The 21,972-nt window shown below is 51.8% G+C and overlaps 3 protein-coding genes and 1 long non-coding RNA gene across 4 annotated transcripts; 2 read left to right on the plus strand and 2 right to left on the minus strand.

The window, feature by feature from the left end:
- The first annotated feature begins 1,011 nt into the window (after positions 1–1,011).
- LOC122371793 (EGF domain-specific O-linked N-acetylglucosamine transferase-like) lies at positions 1,012–10,552 on the plus strand. The gene is made up of 9 exons (XM_043348486.1): positions 1,012–1,281; positions 1,970–2,182; positions 2,408–2,559; positions 2,885–3,048; positions 6,408–6,571; positions 7,756–7,878; positions 8,253–8,456; positions 8,965–9,201; positions 9,414–10,552. Exons 1-9 carry the CDS (start codon positions 1,105–1,107, stop codon positions 9,585–9,587), a joined length of 1,608 nt encoding a protein of 535 aa, XP_043204421.1. The 5' UTR covers positions 1,012–1,104; the 3' UTR covers positions 9,588–10,552.
- Positions 3,483–6,372, plus strand: LOC122371795. Its single transcript, XR_006254782.1, has 3 exons — positions 3,483–4,009; positions 5,221–5,384; positions 5,556–6,372. It is a non-coding gene; the product is annotated as an uncharacterized LOC122371795 (long non-coding RNA).
- Positions 10,553–10,638: 86 nt separating the features above from the next.
- On the minus strand, positions 10,639–21,897 carry LOC122371792 (leucine-rich PPR motif-containing protein, mitochondrial-like). Its single transcript, XM_043348485.1, has 17 exons — positions 21,738–21,897; positions 21,368–21,534; positions 21,021–21,140; positions 20,418–20,676; positions 19,952–20,183; positions 19,403–19,600; positions 18,814–19,027; positions 18,269–18,490; positions 17,678–17,910; positions 17,072–17,236; positions 16,682–16,825; positions 16,015–16,231; positions 14,031–14,232; positions 12,398–12,545; positions 11,937–12,032; positions 11,376–11,535; positions 10,639–10,929 (listed from the first exon to the last, which is right to left on the minus strand). The coding sequence occupies exons 1-17, from the start codon at positions 21,863–21,865 to the stop codon at positions 10,808–10,810; spliced, it is 3,027 nt and encodes a 1,008-aa protein (XP_043204420.1). The 5' UTR covers positions 21,866–21,897; the 3' UTR covers positions 10,639–10,807.
- Positions 12,571–13,709, minus strand: LOC122371794. Its single transcript, XM_043348487.1, has one exon. The coding sequence runs from the start codon at positions 13,592–13,594 to the stop codon at positions 13,160–13,162; it is 435 nt and encodes a 144-aa protein (XP_043204422.1). The 5' UTR covers positions 13,595–13,709; the 3' UTR covers positions 12,571–13,159.
- Positions 21,898–21,972: the final 75 nt, after the last annotated feature.

The raw sequence follows: 21,972 nt of genomic DNA on the forward strand, positions 1-21,972 counted from the left end.
GCCAATGCATAACTCGAGAACCAATAGAGTTACAGCGCCGCGGAAAAGAGCATTCGATAGCCCTATTAAAGCCCTTTCTGATTAATTCTCTCAGATTTGACCTAACGTCAACGGTTTTGCCTGCAGGGGGCAAAAATTGCAAAAATAGCCGATTTTTTCGGAAACAGTTTTTCTGCAATAACTATTGACTCAAGCCTTGTACGAGCTTACTTTTACCGGCATTGTGTTCCTCTCGTCAAGACGCATCGAATGAACTATAAGTTGACCTTGAAAGGTCAACTTGAAAATTTGACCTCAGGTCAAGGTCATGACCTGACCGGAAAGGGTCATGTTGCATATCAGTCGATCCGTATCGTCAAGCTGAACACATCTAAGGCGTTTTCATCGCTCTAGCATGCCTCTATCAAAAGTTATTTGCGAAAAACTGTTAGATACCATTCGTGACCTAAGATGACCTCAGGGCATAAACAAGGGTCACTGACACCATTTTCATGTTCAGTGTGTCTGAACCACTTGTAATTCGGTGTTTGGGAGTGTTTATAATGTCTTTTGTCCAAAAGAGGCGCATTTCAATTTTCTCCCATTGACTTATAATGGGGAGGTCGCAAAATTGACCTGACCTTAGGTCATCGATATCAAAATTCTGAGATATACATTTTGTACATGCTATTGCTCTTAGCAATCGCTGAAAGTTTCAAAGCGATCGGTCACTCGGTGTAGCTATGACAGACATTGAAACTTTTTATGAGGTGATGTCACTTCAAGTGACCTGGTGACCTGACCTTGAATGACCTTGGTCTGAAATTTTCACAACATGTGTAGAATTGATGTACGATAAGGTGGCGCCGCCGTTTTTGAGATATTCGCGAAAAACCACAAGGGGGGTGTTCAAACACCCCCCCCCCCCCCAGCAGGGCGCGGGTATGCGATGGGTAGTCTTGGGATTCGAGACGAGAATCTTGGGAAATTCTGGTCGAGATCTTGGGATGGAGCAAAAATGTGGATGGCATCACTGTACCCTGAGCCAGAACAGCAACCGGCACAAAACAACACAAAAACAACGTGCGATTTTGTTTTCTTGCCGGCGGATGGTCATATCCCCCGATGGTATATTCGATGAGGGCTGTTTTGCTGTTTATTTTTTTAATTGTGATATCTATTCAATGCAAGGGAAACATTGTTTCCGAGCTTGCCCTTCCACCAGAGCATGTACCATTTTATGTTAATTCCCACCAGCGGTTCTCGGACGGTTGCAGGAGGAACAGTAGCTGCGAACTGAAGGTAAGCCAATTTATAATTTATTTTTCCTACCAAGATTCCGTTCTTACAGCTTTGGTACCTCATGATGCATTTTGCAGAAGATTTGTAGTGGTGGATCCAGAAATTAGTTGAAGTTGTGTGGGATGCATTGCATACCTACCTATCTACCTATCTACGTATCAATATTTAGGTATTCCCAGGGCCCTGTTTCACTGCACTGCATTACAGCATGCTGCGAATATCTGTGTATTAGGTTTCCATGGAAACATCAAACTGATGCTCGCAATGTGGGAGCATCTAGCTGCATTGGTCTCAAACACCACACTAATACAGCAAGCGCGCTGCAGCGTCTGGCCATGAAACAGGGCCCTGAACGGTGCTCACAACTTTTAAAACTCTTGTGCTTACTTTCCCTGCTGTGCAATTCAAAATAAACTTTTTATTTTTAAATTGTCTAGTTCTTGTCCTTAGAAGAAAATGGTGATATTTTGTCAGTTTCTGTTGCTTTGGGAGAGGCTAATTCTTTGGAAATGCCTCCTGCCCCCTCTGCTATTGGATTTGTGTTGTCATGAGTGGCTTTCTGTGTGCTTCATTGATATTGTAAGCATTGGCTCTGTTTCTGTGTACCTACCTATACACAGTCAGACTTATAATTCATTCTCTTTTGTATTGTATCTACTGTGAATGATAAAGCCTGTTTCATTTTCAGCCATATCTGGACCAAGGGTTATGCTGGGGATATGAAGAGAACTGTCCTATTTTTAAGTCCTACTTGGTTCCTGAGTGTGATGGCAAAAGTAAAGGATGGGCAGCCACAAAAACTAGTCAGTTGGAGATGTATTATGAACAAGCAGACTTTGGGTACATCAAAAGGAGGATGAAGACAATGTTCCCATTATGCTCCCCTATAGATAGTAGCTTGGTGAGTGTCCCATTTTCAATGGGCAGTTTTACCATTATTGTGTGATTATGATGATTTTGGAAACAGTTTTACCAATATGAAAAGTGTCAAGTCACCTGGTGCTGATTATTGATATCTGCATCTCTATGTTTAAGATAAACAAATAATTTTTATTTTTGTGAACACTCAAAATGCAGATTTGATGCTTAGGTGTATCATCTAGTTGATGTGGGATTTCATCAACAGGAAGCATCTGCTCTCAATTGCTCCTCAAAGATGGAGTTCTGCAGAGGCCGCAACATCAGACTCGACTTCCGAGAGCTGACAAAGCGGCGGGGCGAGCTGCTGCGGTACAAAATGGACGTGCTGAAGCCTGGCCAGATAGCTGGGCACTGCCGGTGAGTCCCACTCCACGAGTGGGAGCTTTGTCCCCACCACACACATGTTCTGGTAATGTCCAATTTGGTGCCTTCTTTATTAGGGGAATCCATAACTTCAGTTGACTTACTGGTGAAGCAAATCATTCTGATGAATGTTGTACGAGTGTATTAAAGTCTATTCCATTTAAATGTATATGATATCTATCTGACATATAAAATAGCATAAATGATGGTCTGTCAGCACCCAGCGATTGTGCATGCTCGCCCTCGCACCATGCTTACGATCGTCTCCACGAGTAGGGTCCACATTATGCCGTGACCGTTCCGCTCCCATACCCCGCAGCGTGGACCGTGACCGGCTGTCGTCCGAGCTGGAGTTCATGAGTGCGCTGCAGTCGTGGTCGCCCGAGATCCAGCACCTGACGCAGGCGGATAGACCGCTAACCGGTCGGCCAGAGTGCGACCGGGTCGTCACCACGCCCACCTACATCATGAAACTCGACGCCTGTGAGCCCTAGTAGCACACAACATTGATACAACATTGAGATATGTTGAAATCAGGTTGATTGTCAATATTGGTGCTTCAACACGAATTCAACATTGATTCAACGTTGATATCACGTTGATATTTGGTTGTGCTTTGTCGAATCTTGGTTGAAGTTCAACATTGTAGTTCAACATCGATACAACATTGTCCCAATGTTGAGTTCACAATATCGACAGAGGTAGAATTTCAACGTTGTAATTCAACATTGATACAACATTGGCACGATGTTGATTTCACAATATTGATAAAAGTAGAGTTCCAACATTGTGATTTAATTGCTATATTGCCCCGCAGTTGTGTTGACACTTGACAGCATCAAAGGGGGCAAATGCCCCCTCGGGTGTAAGGGGTCCCATGGACTGGCTCGACAGGTCCTAAGGCGTCTATCGGACTTAAAGGGTGGGATCACTGAGGTTCCAAATAGACGAATATGGTCGTATAGAAATAGTACCTATTGGTATCTTATATAGGCATATGCGTCTTGAATATGATATATAGAGAGTTATAAAGTGAATCGATCCTTAAATGAAGATAGCTCCACTTCATAAAATCCTTTTATAACATCCTCAACCTACGTTGAATTAAGCAGCATTATTGTATCGGCATTATTTTATTCGGGTGCCACTGCACCGGTGCCATTCAAGTATCACGGTAGTTAGTGCCTTGGTCCCCTCCCACCAGTCGTGCGCTGTGCTCTTTCAGAGACCGTACCGACTGGAATCTAGCGACCGCTGACCGTTTTGAAGACTGTACGCGGCCGGCAGCGGGCGGTCCCATCCTCGCCTCCGGCTAGAGAGGGGGAGACCGCGACAGGGGACCGCGCGTCCCCCGTCCCGTTGTGCCGGCTCGCAGAGTGCGGACGGGTGTGTTGAGTGTGTTGTGTCCAGTGTCGTCTGGCGTCTCCTCTTTCGATCCGACCATGTAGGTTTCCGCCAGTTTCTGCTGTGTGACAATCAGTGCATTTATCCAAGTTATTGCAGTGATAAGTTTAACCTTCGCCCCAGTGGGGGGGGGGGCATATGTTACCACCCTGTCGCGTTTTTTGCGTATAAATAAAAAACCGCGGCGCGTAGCGCCGCGCCGCTTGGCATAGCTTTTTGTTCATCAATTTTGGGTAATGTGTGAAGTTTTTGACCACAGGTCATGTCAGGTCAGGTCACCAGGTCAAGTTAACTGACCAAGCCTAAAAAAAGTTTGCAATCATATCCAGCCTGCAGTGTTTGTCAGAAAGGTTTGAAACTTGGTGGATTGCATGCTGTTATGGGCGCCTACAATTTGTATATCTCGGATTTTTTATATCCGTGACCTAAGGTCAGGTCAGTGGCGTGACCTTTCCATTACAGGTCAATGGAGAAAAATGAAAATGCCTCTAGATCCGTGTGTACGCATCGGAACAGTCCAAATATTTCAGAATCACAATGATTTAGTCCACTCGTGATGACCAAGGTGTCATTTTTGCTGATAGCCTCTAGACAGGTCATCTGAGGTCACTTGAGGCTACAAACAGTTTTTTGCCAATAACTCGCGATTGGAAAGAGATAGAACGCTGGGGATGGTCTCATTGTGTTTGTCTTGTTGAGACGCATCGAATGATATGCAACATGACCTTTGCCGGTAAGGTCATGACCTTGACCTGAGGTCAAATTTTCAAGTTGACCTTTCGAGGTCAAATTATAGTTCATTCGACGCGTCTCGGCTAGGGGAACACGATTCTGGCAATAGAAATGTCGTAGCTTTTTGTAGTCGAAAGTTATTGTCGAAAAACACTTTTCGTAAAAACAGCTATTTTTGGAGTTTTTGCCCTCTGCAGGCTAAACCGTTGACCTGAGGTCAATATTGATAATGACCTTTTCAAAAGAAGAGTTCAAAAGCTATCGTTTGCACTTCCATCCGTTTTTCTAGCTACCATAGTTCCTGAGATAGCGGCATGTTTTCTGAGAAATATAATGACAATTGGCAAATTTTGACCTTTGGTGACCTCTGGTGACCCCAATATTGCTCTAAGGTGAAAAATGACCGAAATACTTTCAAACGTACGCATTGAGAGCTATCGACTGCTTTTTACCGCGTCTTTCTAGCCCTCTTAATTTTTGAGTTAGAGGTGGGTGGTAACATATGCCCCCCCTCACTAGGGCGAAGTTGGCTGAGACCGCCACTGGGGCGCGGGTTAAAAAACTCACGCTGAAACGTTCTCTTCAAAATGGTGGCGATCACCGTCGTCACTCACTTGCCTGCGGCAAAGAGAAAAAGTGCTGCCGGTGGCGTCATGTAGCGTCATGACTTGAAACAGGGCCCGGTAAGTACATATAAAAGAATAGATTCATGGTAGTAAGACGTATAGGTACATGCGTGATGCTAAATGCACTTACATAAATATCTATTATCTTTGCTGAAAATGACTGAACTGAATTTACTCAAAGGCCCAATTTATTACCGTTGTTACATAGGAATCTCCGCTTTGTTACAGAAGTGCGAGGCTCGACAGGCGACTCAACCCCCACGGCCCTACTCAACCGCTCAAGATGTGAAGCTGGCGGAGACTGAGCGGCGGCCGAGGTTGTGTGACGTGATATGTGAAGTGTAACTGACTCGAAAAAAGTGAAGAGCTGTGCATATATCATGGAAATACATTTTGCCCCGAACATTGACTGTGACGGTGACGCTGGAATATTTTAGGTAATTACGGGATCCTAAGGGATTTCGTACACGTATAGGTCTGTCCACAACAACATCGAGACAATGTTGTATCAACATCGAGACAATGTTGAATCAACCAAGAATCAGCATCGAGACAATGTTGTATCAACATCGAGACAATGTTGAATCAACCAAAAATCAACATCGAGACAATGTTGTATCAACATCGAAACAATGTTGTACAATGTTGTCCTGTCAATATTGATACGATGTCGAAATTCAACATCGTATCAATGTCGAAAGTGGCTAACAGAATTACATCGATACAACATTGTTGTCAATATTGATACAACATCGATACAATATTGATGTGCTACTAGGGAGTCGAGTAGCAATAAGTAATGTCCTTTTTGGACGCTATTTGAGTTTTTATCGTCGAAATGCGGTAGGTATATGAGTTGCGACGCCAGAACTTGTGACCAATGCTATCAAGCTATTATAAGAACTCTCTGCCCTGCTAACTTTTATTTGAAGCACGGACCTCTACATACCTCTGGAGACTTTGGCATATGAAGGGATGCATACTTGTAGAACACGTCTTATCGTTGTTCGCTGACCGCTTTATGCCGTATTTGCGACTCGTAGCTCCCTCATTGACTGCAAGTCTTTTCGTCGACCACAGCGGTCAGCATGTACCACCACTTCTGCGACTTTTTCAACCTGTACGCCAGTCAGCACCTGAACGACTCGATGGACGGCGACCACCCGGGCTCGTTCCACCGCGACAAGCAGATCCTCATCTGGGAGAATGTGCCCTACCGGTCCGCCTTCGCGCCCATGTTCCAGGTGGGCTGGTCTTGGTGGGGGTGGATGTTTTTCGTGCAGTCTGATTTTAACCTGGGCAGGCGTTAGAGTGTGTGGTGTTTATGAAATGTTGTTGGCTAATTTACTTAAAGGTAGTGTGCCAGCTTTCTTGGACCGTATGGAGTTAATGGCCCAGATAAGGAGAACCGGATTTTTAGAACTTATCCATACCTTCAAAACTCATGGAAACGTCTTAAATTCTTCAAATTTTGAGTACCCCAGTGCGAAATTCGCCCCGACGGGTTGTCGGTCGTACCCCAACCACATTTCACACCACTATGAACAATAAATGCACACACTGAAATCGCTATTACCGATATGCTCATCCAATCAAGTTTCGATAAACCCGTTCATCATCATCTCCTGCGGTTTCGAACACGCCTGTTAGGTGGCTTCTGATGCTCGTCGAGGTCGGAATTTCCAAATACGCGTGGTGCGTCGGGCCGCGCGCTCTGACTTCGGCCAAGAAAAATGCGTCAGCTGATCATTGTCATTTCTGCCACTTGCGTGTGGTGAAATGGGGTCATAACTTATAAGACGGCTTTTTCATATCAATTATTTTACATAAAATCATATTTCAAACCATAAATAATGTTCGACAGCCAAATAAAAGAAACAATACAATACGGGCTTACAGTTTAAGGCTCGACATTGTGTTGTATACGATTAGACAGCTGATAACTCATTCCCGTACGTCGTATGGTCGTAACACTATAATGACCTTTGCTTATTGTCACAAGTGCACCGCATTCGCGATTGTTGCCCGACGCCTGTTTGCAGGTGAGCCCACTACAGTTGTTATACATATCTAAAAACCGAAAAACTTTTAGGCGAAAAAGGCACTATTCCAGGCCCATTTTTGATTTTTTTGCGATATTAGGTAAAAACAGAAGCTTCTTATCCTAGGAAAAATAAAATGGGAAATCTTTCAAAGGTGGCACACTACCTTTAAAAATCTGACAACTCCGAAACTGATCGTGAAGTAGATGAATTATTCACTTGTAGGCGTTCGTCGACTTGCGTAAATAAAAGCATATCTGTGTTAAAAGTACGCAAATCGGCAAGCCCACTGTGTCCGGTATTTTCGTTTACATTCCTTTTAAAAAAAGTTTATTTAAAGCATGGCTTTAGTGCACTCATACTAATGGACGTTTCTTGTTCCACAGGTGTTCTCCAGCCGTCCCATTTGGTCTCTGAATGACGTCATTGGCCAGCGGGTCTGCTTTAGGGACGTGGTGTTCCCACTGCCGCCCAGGATGATATTCGGGCTGTTCTACAACACACCGCTGGTGAGGCGCCGTGTGGTGCCAGTGTCCAGTCACGGTCCAACCTACGTAGCACGTAGCCGTGTGTGCCGCGTGCTTAAGGTCGCAACTAACACTGACTGCTGCGACGTTCAATGCCGTGTGTGACGTCCAGTGAGGCCATGTCTGTTGTTTGTGACACCTATTTTACTGACACCTCGTGTGTCGGCACTGAACTGTCTGCGTAATGGCCTGTCTTATGCCCCGATTATTTAATTATTTTTATTTTATTTTATTAATTTATTCCAATCATTTGATTTAATTTACCTGTAGTGCCGATAAGCGATGCAGCCTTGACGCTCCTAACACCAATGAATCATAATCATGATTAACTTCCTGAGTAATTTCCTCCCCTCCAGGTTCCTGGCTGCCGCCAGAGCGGTCTGTTCCACGCCTTCCAGCGGCACGTCCTGCACCGGCTGGGTCTGCCGCTGCGGCGAACCGTCCCCGACGACACGGTGCGCGTGGTATGGATCTCGCGCCAGTCGCGACACAGGCGGGTGCTGAACGAGGCGCGTATCCTGAAGGCGCTCAGAAAACAGCAGGGGGTCGAGGTGGTCAAGGTGGGTCACAGAGGGGACAAGAGGAGACGTGGGGTGGTCAGCGTGGAATGTGAAATGCTCTGGGGATGGTTTCTTGCAAGTTGTTGCTGGGTTGGGCTGGGTTGCGATTTCTCGTCTCTTGATGGCAGATTATTTCCCGTAGGATAGTTTATTTCCCCCGACTCCGGTAATGGTGCGTTTTCTCGCCGGGCCGACTTTCTACCCTCTCCTTGCTGTCGCCCTCTTCGGTCCTTGCTGACGCTCTACCCCCCCCCCCCCCTTACTGACGCTCTACCCCCCCCCTTACTGACGCTCTACCCCCCCCCCCCCTTACTGACGCTCTACCCCCCCTTACTGACGCTCTACCCCCCCCCCCCTACTGACGCTCTACCCCCCCCCCCCTACTGACGCTCTACTCCCCCTTACTGACGCTCTACCCTCCCCGTGCTGACTACCCCTCCGTGCTGAGTCCTCATCTCCGTGCTGACTCTCCCATCTCCATGCTGACTCTCCCCTCTCCGTGTTCCAGGCGGCGTTCACGCACGCCACCCCGTTCGTGGACCAGGTGCGGCTGGTGTCCGGCTCAGACGTATTAGTCGGTCTGCACGGCGCCGGCCTCACCCACATGCTCCTGCTGCCCGACTGGGGTGCCGTGTTTGAGCTCTACCACTGCCAGGACCCCGACTGCTACAGCGACCTGGCGCGGCTCCGAGGGCTGTCCTACACGACCTGGGAGAAACCCGAGCTCATCACCCCGCAGAACCAGGTTCGTACGCCTTAGAAACTTTTAAATAATGTTTCATTAATTCCCTTGGTTTGTCAACTAGTCACCCAGCCAACCTTATGTGGTACGGCTCTCTTATTGACAGTAACTCTGTCGTTAGTCTGCACTGGTACTCATCTGACCCTGATCTGTGATGCTTCTGTCGGTGAGTGAGCCGGTTGATCGTCAAACGCTGACACCTTTGTCTTCCCCAGGGCGAGCACCCGGAGCTGGGCGCCCACGAGAAGTTTACCAACTACACTCTGGACGTGGCAGAGACAGTACGCCTGGTACTTCACTCGGTGGCGCAGGTCCGCGCCCACCCCCGGTACAGAAGTGCCAGGCAGGCCCACGAGGCGCTCCAGCGGCCAGCCAGGGACGAGCTGTGATTGGTCAGTGACGTCAGCCGAGCGCGCTGTGATTGGTCAGACGTACAGTGACGTCAGAAACCCGTTGTGATTGGCCAGGAGAGTTAAGGGGTGCAGTTACTGTTGCTGTTACTAGTCCTGAGTCAGTGGTGCAGGAACCAACCCCGCGTTCGATGTCTCTCGGACGACGAAGATTCTACGTCGTCCGGCCAATCGCGTTCAAGGTCAGCGGGGGCTCGGCTGCGGTTATGGAACTTGATTGGCCGGACGGCGTAGAATCTTCGCCGTCCGAGAGACATCGAACGCGGGGCAAGTCTTCCCGGTGATCCCCGTGCCTTTTTAATCGGGCCGTGATAAGTGAATCTCACGCGGCGTTGAGTGACGCCTCCACGGGTCCCTTACTGGCGCTCTTTCGGCTGTCCATTTGCGGGTACCTACAATGAGAGGGCTGTCTTGTTGGCCGTTTGTTCTTCGGTCTTTGGTATAACACATTCCTGGTTCTCTTCGTCGTGCGTTGTTAGTGCCTAGTGGTCTCATAACTGTTACTCATTATGCTCACCTTGCTCAGTGCTCATTCATATTTACATCTCGTTTAGTTGTTTGTTGTCGAAACATTACCTGTTTGTAGCAATAATCAACCGTTGCGCATTTGTCGCCCTACTGTCGTTACATTGCATATGATATCAGAGTTCTCTGTGGACACGTTCGGGCTATAAATTACACCGGTGCAGCAGGCGCTGGCCGTGGGGCCCCGCTTTCAGTCCGGTGCCTAAGCTTTCGCTGTAATTTAGAGTACAGTGCCTTACCATTCGAGCTAACTTTTTAACCAATAACCGTAACATTTTCCGAACATGCGCGAAGTACGGCAGGATATGACAGTGAATTCATATTCTCGGCTCTAAATTTCAATGTATGCCGAGGTTATATCCGGAATGTCCACCATACCAATGTCTCGAGCAGTGTCACAATACATGTTTTGTAATTTGCCTTATTTTGTTAAAGCAGTTTAGCATAAACATGGTTTAAGATCGACCTTTGACATCAATTATCGGTAATGCTTCAGTGCCAGCAAATGTTTCACATACGTCATTTATTTCACGTTTATATATAATAAGTGAACCATTCTAGAACAACATCAAATCAACGGATAACTATAACAGCCTGCGACACGATACGACGGTACACACGTCCTGTACCGCCTATAGCACCATATGACGGCGACCTGACTCCGCCGGCGGCTGTCACCGGGACCGCAGCCGCTCGGCCAGCCGGCGGGCGTGGGCGACAATTTTCCCGGTGAGCAGCTCGTCCTCCTGCAGTCGGCTGAGCACGTCCTCCACAGAGGCCAGGTCCTCGGTCCGCTCTACCGGGCAGAGAGCGGAGGAAACACGTCAGAGGGACCACGAAACGAGGCCAATTACACTGACAAAACACGTTCCGTCGAGACGGAACAGCAATTAAATGTCCACAGCCATTAACCATTCCTGTTAGCAAGACTACAACTTAATATCGTCGGTAAGACAACGAATACGTCGTCAGAGGGCATCATCAACAAAAGCGCGGATGGCACAGTCTAGTCGGACCACAAATACTTATCGTCAGGAAAGCCGCACATGCGTCGCGATGGCTATTTTCCAAGGCATATTCCCGCGAGGACTGAAATGTACGATTGCCATTATCACTCAACACCCAGCACAGCCTACCAGTTCAGCCAATCAGTTCCAACACAACCATCTCAGTCGTCCCACCACAGCCGTCCCACCATCCCACCACACAGTCGTCCCATCGCCCCACCAACCCACCACCCACCATAAGCATTGAGCAGGGCCCAGTAGACTGCCTGGCGTGCCTCCTTGTGTGGCACCGCCTGCAGCAGCGTGACCAGCGCGTCCGAGTCGCCGGCGCGCGCCAGCCGACTGCAGTGCCGCTTCAGCCGGTCACCCGAGAAGTGCGCGCTCCGGCCCAGTGTCTGCAGGGGCAGGGGGAGGTAGAGAGTGAGGGGTCAACGGTGATAGGACTGACACGATACACTGAGACGGCTGTCACCCTGGTCCGGGGGCCAGCTGCACTCGAACAACAGCTAGTCCTAGTTTAGCTGCCAAGCTGCTCATAGCTTGTGTATTTCACGTCTCTGCAGCAGCCATGATCGTAATTAACAACGCTGTTCGGTATGTAAATAATAAACGAGAGCCCCTGGAATGAAGATCACTCATATTGGAACAGCGAGCTACCCTCTCGCGGGAGCACATATGATTTATGTGCCGTCGTCAGTTATTGTTCTACCGTCTACGCTCGACGGCATTGATTGTCGCGACCCACGGACCTTTGATTCCGTGTGGCTTGAGTTGAGCGTCACCCCCTCGCCCTTACCTGCATAACGCGTCGCGCCTGGACCACGTGACCTGCCTCGGCGAGCGCCAGCGCCAGCTCATACTGGGCGGCGTCGGCGCCGTGCAGCTTGGCCAGCTGAGGGCGTACAGCGGTGGAGGGGGTCAGGTCAGAGTCAGAGACAACTGGTACTGGGCGGCGTGCAGCTTCGCCAGCTGTGGAAAACAGCGGAGAAGGCCAGGCGTCGGCACGGCGGAGGATCGGTCAGGTCCTGCCATGGCGGGGAACAGGTCAGGGCCTGTGATCACAGGATCTGAACTGGTCAGTCTCACGTGTCACAACTGCGCTCCCAATCCCCGCCCCGACCAACACCATCACCCTTTCCGTCAGTGACGGCGCCCCTGCTCTACCAGTTCACTCCCACAGTTGGAGCTCTCACTCCCACTTCTCCCTTACAGTCTCAGACCTCTGTGCCCCTCCCTGCCGCCAGTCCCAGTGCCCACCTGTTGCGCCACGTCGTCCAGCAGTTGGTGCCGCCGGTCCGAGTTTTCCAGCCGGGCCACCTCCACCATCAGACCGTGCGAGTAGGCGGCCAGCCGGTGGTCGCGGGCACACCGACAAAACTGCTCCACCGCACCCGCCACGTCGCCGCTGCGGGCGGGCACGGGCCGGTCCGTCAGTTCAGTTAGCGCCTTCTGATGTAAAACGCAGCTATTGAGAGGCCTCGGCTAAGGTAAATGCAAGCTATATTTCTGACAAATCGCATACAAACAAAAGTACAAAGTACATAGCACGGTCTGCCCACGAAGAAACAAGGCGTATCTATTACAATTGAAAAAGCATGATCGAACTAATATGGCTACGAATATAGCTCGAGCGCTCTAGCCCCACGGCGTGCAATAAAAAGCGTAGGTAACGTCAATTGTTTATCAATTGTTTGTCAATTGTAGGTAACGCACGATTGTTTATCAAACGTCCAAGACGTCAACCAGCCGGCCATACCATTTGCACAGCGGTCTTTCCCCAGACCTCACGCCCATTTCATCGTCATCCTGCTCTCCCGGCACCTCGGTTTCCCCACCACTCATCTAACATTCATAGCATTCGTCTAACATTCCAATTTGATTACACACTTTGACCACTGTGTCTTGAATACGAATGCGGTTTCTAAATGTAATCTGCAGCCTTCTCACTTCCATTTTCTCTCCTCTGGGGCACGCGATCTTCTCTGCGCCAAACTCGTTATCAACCGGCACTATCCCGTGTCAAGCGCTGGTATAAATCTGCACACAGTCCTGGAACCTCCTCCAGTAGCCAGATGTGTCCGCCGTCAGAGAGCAGTCGGGCGCGCCGTACCGATGAATCCGTGCAAAGTCGGCACAGGTCAGTCGGTCGTCCCCGTCACAGTCGCGGGCGTTACGCTCCATGTACTTCCTGATGGTCAGCGCAGCACAGAACGGGTCCCCGGCGCACGACTCATGCGTTTCATCGCTGAAATCCGGCTCGTCGCCTATCCTGGCGTCCTCAAAATAGGGGAGCGTGATGCCAAACGGGCCGAGGGCGCCACTCGCGTTCAGGCCGGGCGACAGGTTACACCCGCTGGTGGCGACACAAATACAGCCGATACACTCGGGGGTCACATCCACGGCCGCTGCCGGGAGCACGGCGAGAACGGCTAGCACGGTGCGGTACGGCTCCATCGCCGCGTCCACACTCACTCTGCAGCCGGGCACAGGGTCGGGGGAGCTCGGGGCGGCCGCTATCGGCACCGCTTCCTTCCGCGGCGCCGCCGGATGGTGAGTAATGTGAACGCACAGACGCAGACGAGTCACCGGCGGCGGCCGGCGTCGAACGGACAGCGAGCCACGGGAACCACAGTTGAACAGACGCGCGGCAATCGGACCCTAACGCGGTTAGGATACGGAGTAGCAATCGCAGTTACACCAGCCGCGCTTGTATGTGTTGGTGAATGACGCATCTTTGACAGGCGGAAGTCAGTGCAAGAGCCCTCTTTATCAACCATCCCTGCACCAATGACCCAAACATCTCACCTGAGTATCACCCGGGGGCTCCCCGTGATAACCAACTGACCTCAGCTCAGCACCGCCCCGAGGGCGCCGGGCGCCGGGCACTCACCTGACGAGGTGCGCCCGGACCATCTGTCCCCGGTGGTGAGCGGTGGGCGCCACCACACCCCTGGTCTCCAGCAGACGCAGCAGTCGGCCGGTGAGCTCCGGATCGCCCCAGTCGGCGGCGGCCGCTAGCAAGCGCCAGCAGCCCATCGACAGCCGAGACCGGTCGTCCTCCGGTTCCAGGCGCTCCAGCAGAGACACCGCGTCTGCAACATGGAACGGCGAGGGGGAGACGTTAGTCAGAGGCGGAGACGGGGAGTGACGCAAGATAGGAGACGAGGTGACGTCAGACAGGGATGTCAGACTAGGGATAAGTGGCGGAAAGTAGGGGAGAGTGGGGTAATTTGGCCGGTGGTGTAAATTGGCCGCCCCCACCTGTACGAAAGCTGATAAAAGTGAATGAAATAACTTAAGTCTCTATTCCTTTGTCATCGGCAGAACTAACTCGAGAACAAATGTCAAAACTTTCCCCCTCTTAGTTTTATTCAAAATTAATAAAAGGTGAATTACGTTAGAAAATGGTAACTTTTACTTCCGTTTAAAAATTTGTATAACATGTAGTATTTGGGCTGTAAACGAATTAAAACATTATAGCGCTATTTTTGAGGGTGTTCAGCGGTTCCAAGAGCAATTTCATCTAGTTCTGTAAAGCCATGACGACTTCATAGACAAAATTTTTCAGAATGGCAATGTGGGGTTATTTGGCCGGGACTAGCGGGGCAACTTGGCCGGTGCGCTCAGAGTCACTATGCTGGGACGGCCGAGTTGTCGTGGTCAATTATACCATAAAAGACATAATTCATGACCAACTTTGACTACCTTGATGCCATATTTCCTATTGGACAGCTGTAAGGGCATGTGACGTCATCAAAGGTTACCTAACGCTTTTTTGCTAATAAATACTTACCGAAAAAAGATACAGCCGCGCAAATGGTCTCATTGTGTTCAGCTCGTCAAGGCGCATCGAATGATATACATGATGACCTTGAACTCACGTAACCTTGAGATCAAGCGACCTGAGGTAACATGACCTGAAGCCAACCTTGACCTTGACCTTGACCTCTCGAGGTCAACACATACATGTTTCGATGCGGAATGACGAGAGAATTACGATGGTGTTTTTAGTTTTGGCCTAACTTGATTACTTCAAAAGTTATTCGTAAAAAAACTGTCATCGCATCTAGAGCCGCTAATTTTGACTTTTCGACCCCTGTGACGGCTGAGTCAACCTCCAAAATGCTTCAAATGCGTCGTAGGACACGCATCATTGCTGAATGTGAAGCTGACTCGCCTATAACAAAAATCATGGCCTCAAACTAACACCGGCCAAATTGTCCCACACCCCCGGCCAAATAACCCTGCTAGTGGGGCAATTTGGCCGCTTTGCAGACCCTCGTAATACGCCACAATTTCAATATAAGTAGTTACTCAATCATTTCAAGTTTACTGTCCAAGAAAGTAAAATGTATGCCACACCTGTCAGCGTTGAGAAAATGCAGAAATGTGTTGTCGATTTTTAGTTACATCGTTTTCTAAAAAAAAGCGGCCAAATTACCCCACTCTCCCCTAAAGGAAATGTGACTTCAGACGGGAATGGCGGTGATCTCGAACAGAGGACGAAAGCTGACGATATGGGAGTGACCTAAATGGAAAAACAGCACCGCACATACCAACTCGACAAGACACTGAACTCTGAGGTTGCAGGAGAGAAGACGTACCCCGTCATGTCAGAACCGCACAGCATACCACAGGGTGAATAACTATTTGGGCAGAAACTACAAACATACATTGCACCATCGTCGGGCTGGAGGAGGCAGGACGCACGCCAGTCAAAATGAAAACACAAACACAAACGAGACACGCCTTCGCCACTTCTCCCTTCCAAATCCCTTTGCATCTCTCCCTATCACCGCAACACTTCTCTTTTCGTCTCATTCAAGCCCCCGCCACCCGACCACCGCGCCCCTCTATCTCCCATCCTCTCTCACCGTCCGAGTGGCCGCGGCGCATCAGCAGCGCGGCCAGGTCGAGACGTTTGAACTGGTCCAGGAACCGGCCGGCGCCGGGACTCCGCTCCAGGCGGCGCTGGTAGTCCAGCGCCCCCTCCAGCCGGCCGTGGTGGACGTGAACGGCCAGCAGGGCGGATAGCACGCCCGGGGTGAGCGGCTCACCATCCGCGGCCGGCCCACTGACCCGGGACAGTTCCTACCGGGCGGAGGGGAGGTGAGAGGGGCGCCGTCCGCGCCCGGCTCACTGACACGGGACAGCTCCTAGCGGGCGGAGGGGAGGGTCAAAGGGGCGCCGTCCGCGCCCGGCTCACTGACCCGGGAGAGTTCCTACCGGGCGGAGGGGAGGGTCAAACGGCTCACCGTCCGCGCCCGGCTCACTGACACGGGAGAGTTCCTACCCGGGCGGAGGAGAGGGTCAGAGGGGCGGGAGCAGAGGCTCGCGGTCCGCGGCCGGCTCACTGACCCGGGAGAGTTCCTGACGGCGGAGGGGAGGGTCAGAGCAGCGGGTTAGACGGTAGGCTGAGAGGGGGTTGGAGAAATAGGGATAGAGGGCGCGCAGATAACATAGTTGAGCAGAATATCAGGTTCACTGGCAAAGCTCACCGGTGAAAACCACAGGGCGAGATCACCAGGTCAGGAGTCTTACCTCTTCCAGCTCAACGGCTCGCTCTAGGTTGTGTTTTCGGCAGTGCATAAGGATGAGTTTCCTGAGTATCCCTCGCGTGTTTCCGCCCTTCTTGGTGAGCTCCACCAGGTGGTCCTCCAGGTCGTCCACAGAGGCGTCCTGTGGCTGAGGCAAACCATAAACGGTGTCACCGACAGTACGAGCTATAGTAAAGTCATGTCTAAATGGGTACAAGAATGATTTGGTAGCCCACTTTGGTAGCAATAACAACTGGAAAATACACAAATCGAGCCCATCTGGCAATGAATCTAACGCTGACATCACCAAATGCTGACCCAGTCGCTTCATAGACGTTCCACTAGTCGCCCCCTGTCAATGTCGGGAGTGGAGTGTCACCATCCGCGGTCTCACCAGTCCGGCGCCGGCGTCGGTGTTCTCCCAGGGCTGGGAGCTGACGGCTGCGTCAGCCAGCCGCTGTAGCGCCGACTGGAGGTCCGCCAGCTCGGCCGGCGGCAGCCGCTCACACGCCAGCTCGGCGGCTGCTGGGGACATTCGCAGCCCGGCCGGACCCGCCGCCTGTGTCGGACGGAGGGGACAGTCAGTGTCAGAGGCGCAGCCGCTAGGCGCCTGTGTCGATCAAGGGGTGTCATGGACGGGAATGTCAAAGACTTCATGAACAAGTCCAAGAACGAATTATGTGTCATATTACCATATTATCATGTAGTGGACGGGAATGTCAAAGACGTCTTCATGAACAAGTCCAAGAACGAATTATGTGTCATATTACCCTGACAATGGAATGACGCATTAAGTCAGGAAGTGACGAGCACTGCTATCAAACAGGTGGCTTAGAGCAAAGATGTGCTAAAATATTTTTAGAATGTTCACAATATGCTACAAAACATCAGTGCAAGAGCATACGGCAATGTCAGCTAAGACAAAGACACCGCTTCATTCAGACTCAGCTAAACCCGCTGTTGTCTGCCAGCCCGTCCATCCCTTCTCGTTCGCTCCTACCTGCACTAGCTGCCGCAGCAGGGCGGCCTGTCGGGGGGAGCGCGCCGCCGTCTGGCTCAGCTCCACAAATACCGCCCCCACCGGGTCCTCGTGGGCGGCCCGCCGGTCCAGGGCGCAGCGCAGCAGGCGGGCACAGGCGTCGGCGGGCACCGCGGGCCCGGCCGGCTGCTGCGCGGAGTAGAGTATGGCCGGTATCAGCACTGCTACAGAGACTGAGGAGGCGTACCGCTCACCTGGAGAGAGCGGGGAGTGGAAGGTTATGTTAGCAGAGGGGAGGGTTTGGTCAGTTAGAGGAGGGCCATTGCGGCGAATCCGGTAAGTTAGGGGACGGGTACGGTCAGTCATTGGGGTCCCATCAGTCATGGGGCGGGACCTGCCTGTCCCAGTCAGTCGGGTTCGGGGTTAGGGTGCTCCTTGTCTCGTCGTCAGTCGGGTCACTCAGATGAAACGTTTGATGAATACAGACTACACAAAGTCTCCACGAACTGACCGAAATGGCGATAACGCGTGACGACTGTGGTGACTGTGCCGGGCACAGTATGCCCTAACCAGGACCCAGTATGCCCATTACCCAGCACCCCTACCACTCACAGGCAGCAGCCGCCTTGTGCCAGTGTCCGCTGGCCAACAGACGGGCCACCAGCGCGTCAGCCGCCGCCGCCGCCGTCAGCCCGGCCTCCTTCAGGTGCTGTACCACCCGCTCGGGCGGCGGCCACGCGTCCCGTTCGTAAACGGGGAGGGCGTACTCTCGGAGCGTCTCCAGGCCGGGCGGCGCGCCCGCGGACACCATCTCGGACAGGGTGTCACGCACACCTGGCGGCGGACGGCGGCGCAGGAGTTACATACGAGTCGGAACGGTACGGTAACATGAGAGAAACACAAGGCAAATGCAACTTCGCTGTGAAGGGGTTTCGCAAACGTGCCTCTCTGACGAGATGAGAGAAGGTATTGCAGATACACGCTATCAGCTCCAGCAAAAATGTTAAGCTATTCCGTGAAAGTTTCTCCCAACCACACCACTCATACCCCCCCCCCTCCACGGCGTTCAGTGCTCCCAACTCCACCTTGTCCGTCCCCGCCCACTGCACCGCCCTGTTCCCCGCGGTACTCTCTCCCACCGGCCACCCGTCACCTACCCTCCACACTGCCCTCCCTGGCCTGCTGCAGCAGCGCCGGCCAGAACAGGTGCTCTCTGAGCGGCAGGCCGGCGCGGCGGGCGGCCAGCAGCACCTCCAGCGCCGCCTTCCACCGTCCGACCCGGTACAGTACCTCGGCGGCACTAAACCAGGCGGTGGGCAGGAGGGGGCCGTCGTGCAGCGCGGCGCACACCTCTCCGATCGCGGACACCGGCTGGGAGCGGAGAGAGGGAGGGGACAGGGGTGTCAGGGACAGCGGCTGGGGCCGGGCTGTGTATTGTGTAAGAGACACGCCCGGATGGCGACATTACAACAGATTTGTATGTCGAGAAGCTTTGAAACGAGAATCATGGCACTGCTTAGTGGGCAAATGATAACAACAGAAAGCAGACATAATTAGCCAAAAACCCGGATAATTGATATACGTACCTATTATGCCTTAAAACGACTCCAAGTGGCCGTCGAAAATAAACATGCGAGCGGTCGCTAATCTGCCACCGAGTGCAGTGTCTACTGAGGTGATGGCGTATCCGCTCGGTCTGTGGGTAAAACCCCACCTGAAAGCATAGTACGGCAGTGGGCAGCTCACCTGATCGGTGACGGCCATCTCCGTGAGCAGCGCGCGGGCCAGCCGGGCCAGCTCGCGCTCCGAGCCGCCGTAACTCAGTGCCGTGTTGAGCAGCAGCAGCGCGGCGCGGTGCTGGCCGAGCCGCACCAGCCGCCGCTGCAGGCGGACACAGCCGCCCCAGTGGTGGCCCCAGCGCGGCCACGGCACCAGCGGCACCACCTGTCGGCGGCACGCGCCAAGCGGTCAAATAGAGGTCACACTGTACAGCAGCCTACAGTTGTCAGATCCAGCCATCGGATAGTCAGCGCTAACCTCACAGTGTGCCTTTTTTTTTGCCCACTCAAAAACTACTGATGGTCCACACCTAAAGAGTTTATTCTGTATCTTCTTTTTCATATCCATGATGTTCAAAAAGTTATGAATCACGTAAAAACGGCAAATTGACAAGAATTTTACTGACACTGATCAGTGATTTTAAATTGCTCAGTCCCAAGACCACCGTTGATAGGGCTTCTGCAGGGGTTTCACCGTGAGACCATCCCCCCGGCCGCAGCTGATGCAGCGGCTCACCTGCTGCAGCTGCTCCAGCTGGCCGCTGCTGACCAGCTGTCCCAGCAGCGACACGCCCTGTCCGAGCGTCAGCTGTCCGCGCTGCTGGTACCAGCGGGACAGCAGCGCGGCCAGCGGGCCCGGCCGGCGCGCCGCGATGTAGACTCGCATCAGCAGCAGCTGGTGGTCTGAGTCGTCCTCAGAGGCTGCCGGGAGCAGCGCCTGAGCCATGTCCCGCGCCGTGTCCAGGTCACTGGTGGAGACCGACGGGACGAGCGTCACAAGCGGGCTCAGCCTCAGGTCATTTGTAAAGATAGAAAGGGGTCAGGTCACTTGGAGAGGTAGACAGGGGTCAGGTCACTAGGGGAGGTAGATAGGGGTCACTGGTCAGGTCAACCGGCATAGACGGAAAACGTTATCACCGTCACCGGTGACACCCTTAAATCGCACCCGCAGCTCCCTCCCCGTCCTCATACCGCCATCTCACCCGTCGGCGGCGTGCGCCACGATGACGGCGTGCAGGGCGTCCAGCGGCGGCTGGTGACCGGCGCCGCGCAGCCGCTCCAGCAGTGGCGCAGTGTCGGCCAGCCGGCCGGCGGCGCACAGGCAGCGCACCAGGTGTCCGACCGACTCCGGCTCGGCGCGAGCCGCCACGGCGTCTGTCAGAGGCGCCGGCGGCGGCAGCGCCGCGTCCCGGTACAGTTGCAGCCACAGCAGCTCGGCCTCCGCGGACGGCGCACCCCCGCCTGCCGGAGCGGGCAGGTGAAGAGACAGCAGGGTGAGGTATCCGAGGGTGGATTGGAAGCTAATAACACGCGTGAACACACGAGTCTCAAGATTAGCTAGTGGTCTGAGACTGAGCTCAGGCTAAAATTGTTAACAGATGATAAAAATGCATAAGATGTGGTGGCAAACTAACGTACAAAAAGCCGTAGTTTCCCAAATATTTGTAAAATCTTGAAGACATCGTAAAAAAAACGCGCAAGCTTTCGATATCACTGAAAAAATCGCTGATATGCATCCATAAAAGCAGCTGTAAGGGAGCATAAGCTGTCTCATGACGGAGAATCACATCGTGGCTCATACTCACCTTCCTCTGTAACCAGATTCCAGAGTTGCTCTAGATGTTCTGAGGTGGCTCCGCGACCTCCGGCCACCGAACGGAAGGCGCCCAAAATCGACAAACAGTTCCTTACGCGGTCCTCCGGGTCTGAAATTCGATATTGGGCGTAATCGTCGATCATGTGCTAGCATAAGAAATACATATTCACTTCAGTACCAATCTAAGATAGAGTTGAATAAGCTGTTTGTTTGTTTGTTGGGGGTTAGGGGCGCGCCGAATGCGAGGTCATTTTGCGCCCATGAATGTGCTGTTTCCCAACTGTTTCCCAATGGCAAATTAAAATCACATATTCTTCGACAGAGGAAGATGCATACCTGTGTCTTTGAGAGCTGACAGTAAGCTATCGATAGGTCTGAAGTGCCAGTCCCTCTGGCGAGAGGAGAACCTCCGCACCACCTCCTCGACTGACTGCTGCTCCGGTCTGACACTGTCTGTAAGTGGTGGCGTGGCCGTGCTGAAGTGGACGCAACTCGCCAGTGTCCTATCGACCAGAAGCAAAGAAACACCTCAGATTAAGCTCCACATCCTACCTGGGCATCTTCTAACAATTCTGAATCTGATATTAACCAGAATACCCAATTAGGTACCTACAAGTCTGGTAGAGACTGGACAACAGAAAGAGAAAATGTTAGAGATAACTTAGGCATCACAAAGATGTGTAAATGCTGTAAAGCTAGCACATACCTGAGTCTGACAGTGGGTATGTTGTTCAGATGAAATTTTCTTGAAGGGAAGGCATAGGAAGCTCCCCTGACTTCCCTTGATCTGATCACCAAATGTCTCAAAACTCTTCTGCATAGTGAAGACAGCATGACTTTCTTGAACAAAATGAATGTATATCTTAAATCTGTGGACAGCATGCAATTAAGCAAGCAGTTAACACCAAATGTGTCAAATGAGTGGTCGGGAAGGATAAAGC

This window comes from Amphibalanus amphitrite, unplaced genomic scaffold (genome assembly GCF_019059575.1).
Source record: "Amphibalanus amphitrite isolate SeventyFive unplaced genomic scaffold, NRLGWU_Aamphi_draft 001279F_arrow, whole genome shotgun sequence".
NCBI lineage: Eukaryota > Metazoa > Arthropoda > Thecostraca > Balanomorpha > Balanidae > Amphibalanus > Amphibalanus amphitrite.

Coding starts and splice junctions, on each gene's coding strand:
- LOC122371792 (XM_043348485.1), bottom strand. CDS start 21,865: ATGCTGTCTTCACTATGCAGAAGAGTTTTGAGACATTTGGTGATCAGA. Junction 21,141..21,367: donor GTCAGCTCTCAAAGACACAG/GTATGCATCTTC, acceptor ATCGAATTTCAG/ACCCGGAGGACCGCGTAAGG. Junction 18,491..18,813: donor CAGGGAGGGCAGTGTGGAGG/GTAGGTGACGGG, acceptor GTCCGCCGCCAG/GTGTGCGTGACACCCTGTCC.
- LOC122371794 (XM_043348487.1), bottom strand. CDS start 13,594: ATGGAGCCGTACCGCACCGTGCTAGCCGTTCTCGCCGTGCTCCCGGCA.
- LOC122371793 (XM_043348486.1), top strand. CDS start 1,105: ATGGTATATTCGATGAGGGCTGTTTTGCTGTTTATTTTTTTAATTGTG. Junction 6,572..7,755: donor CCTTCGCGCCCATGTTCCAG/GTGGGCTGGTCT, acceptor CTTGTTCCACAG/GTGTTCTCCAGCCGTCCCAT. Junction 7,879..8,252: donor TGTTCTACAACACACCGCTG/GTGAGGCGCCGT, acceptor CCTCCCCTCCAG/GTTCCTGGCTGCCGCCAGAG.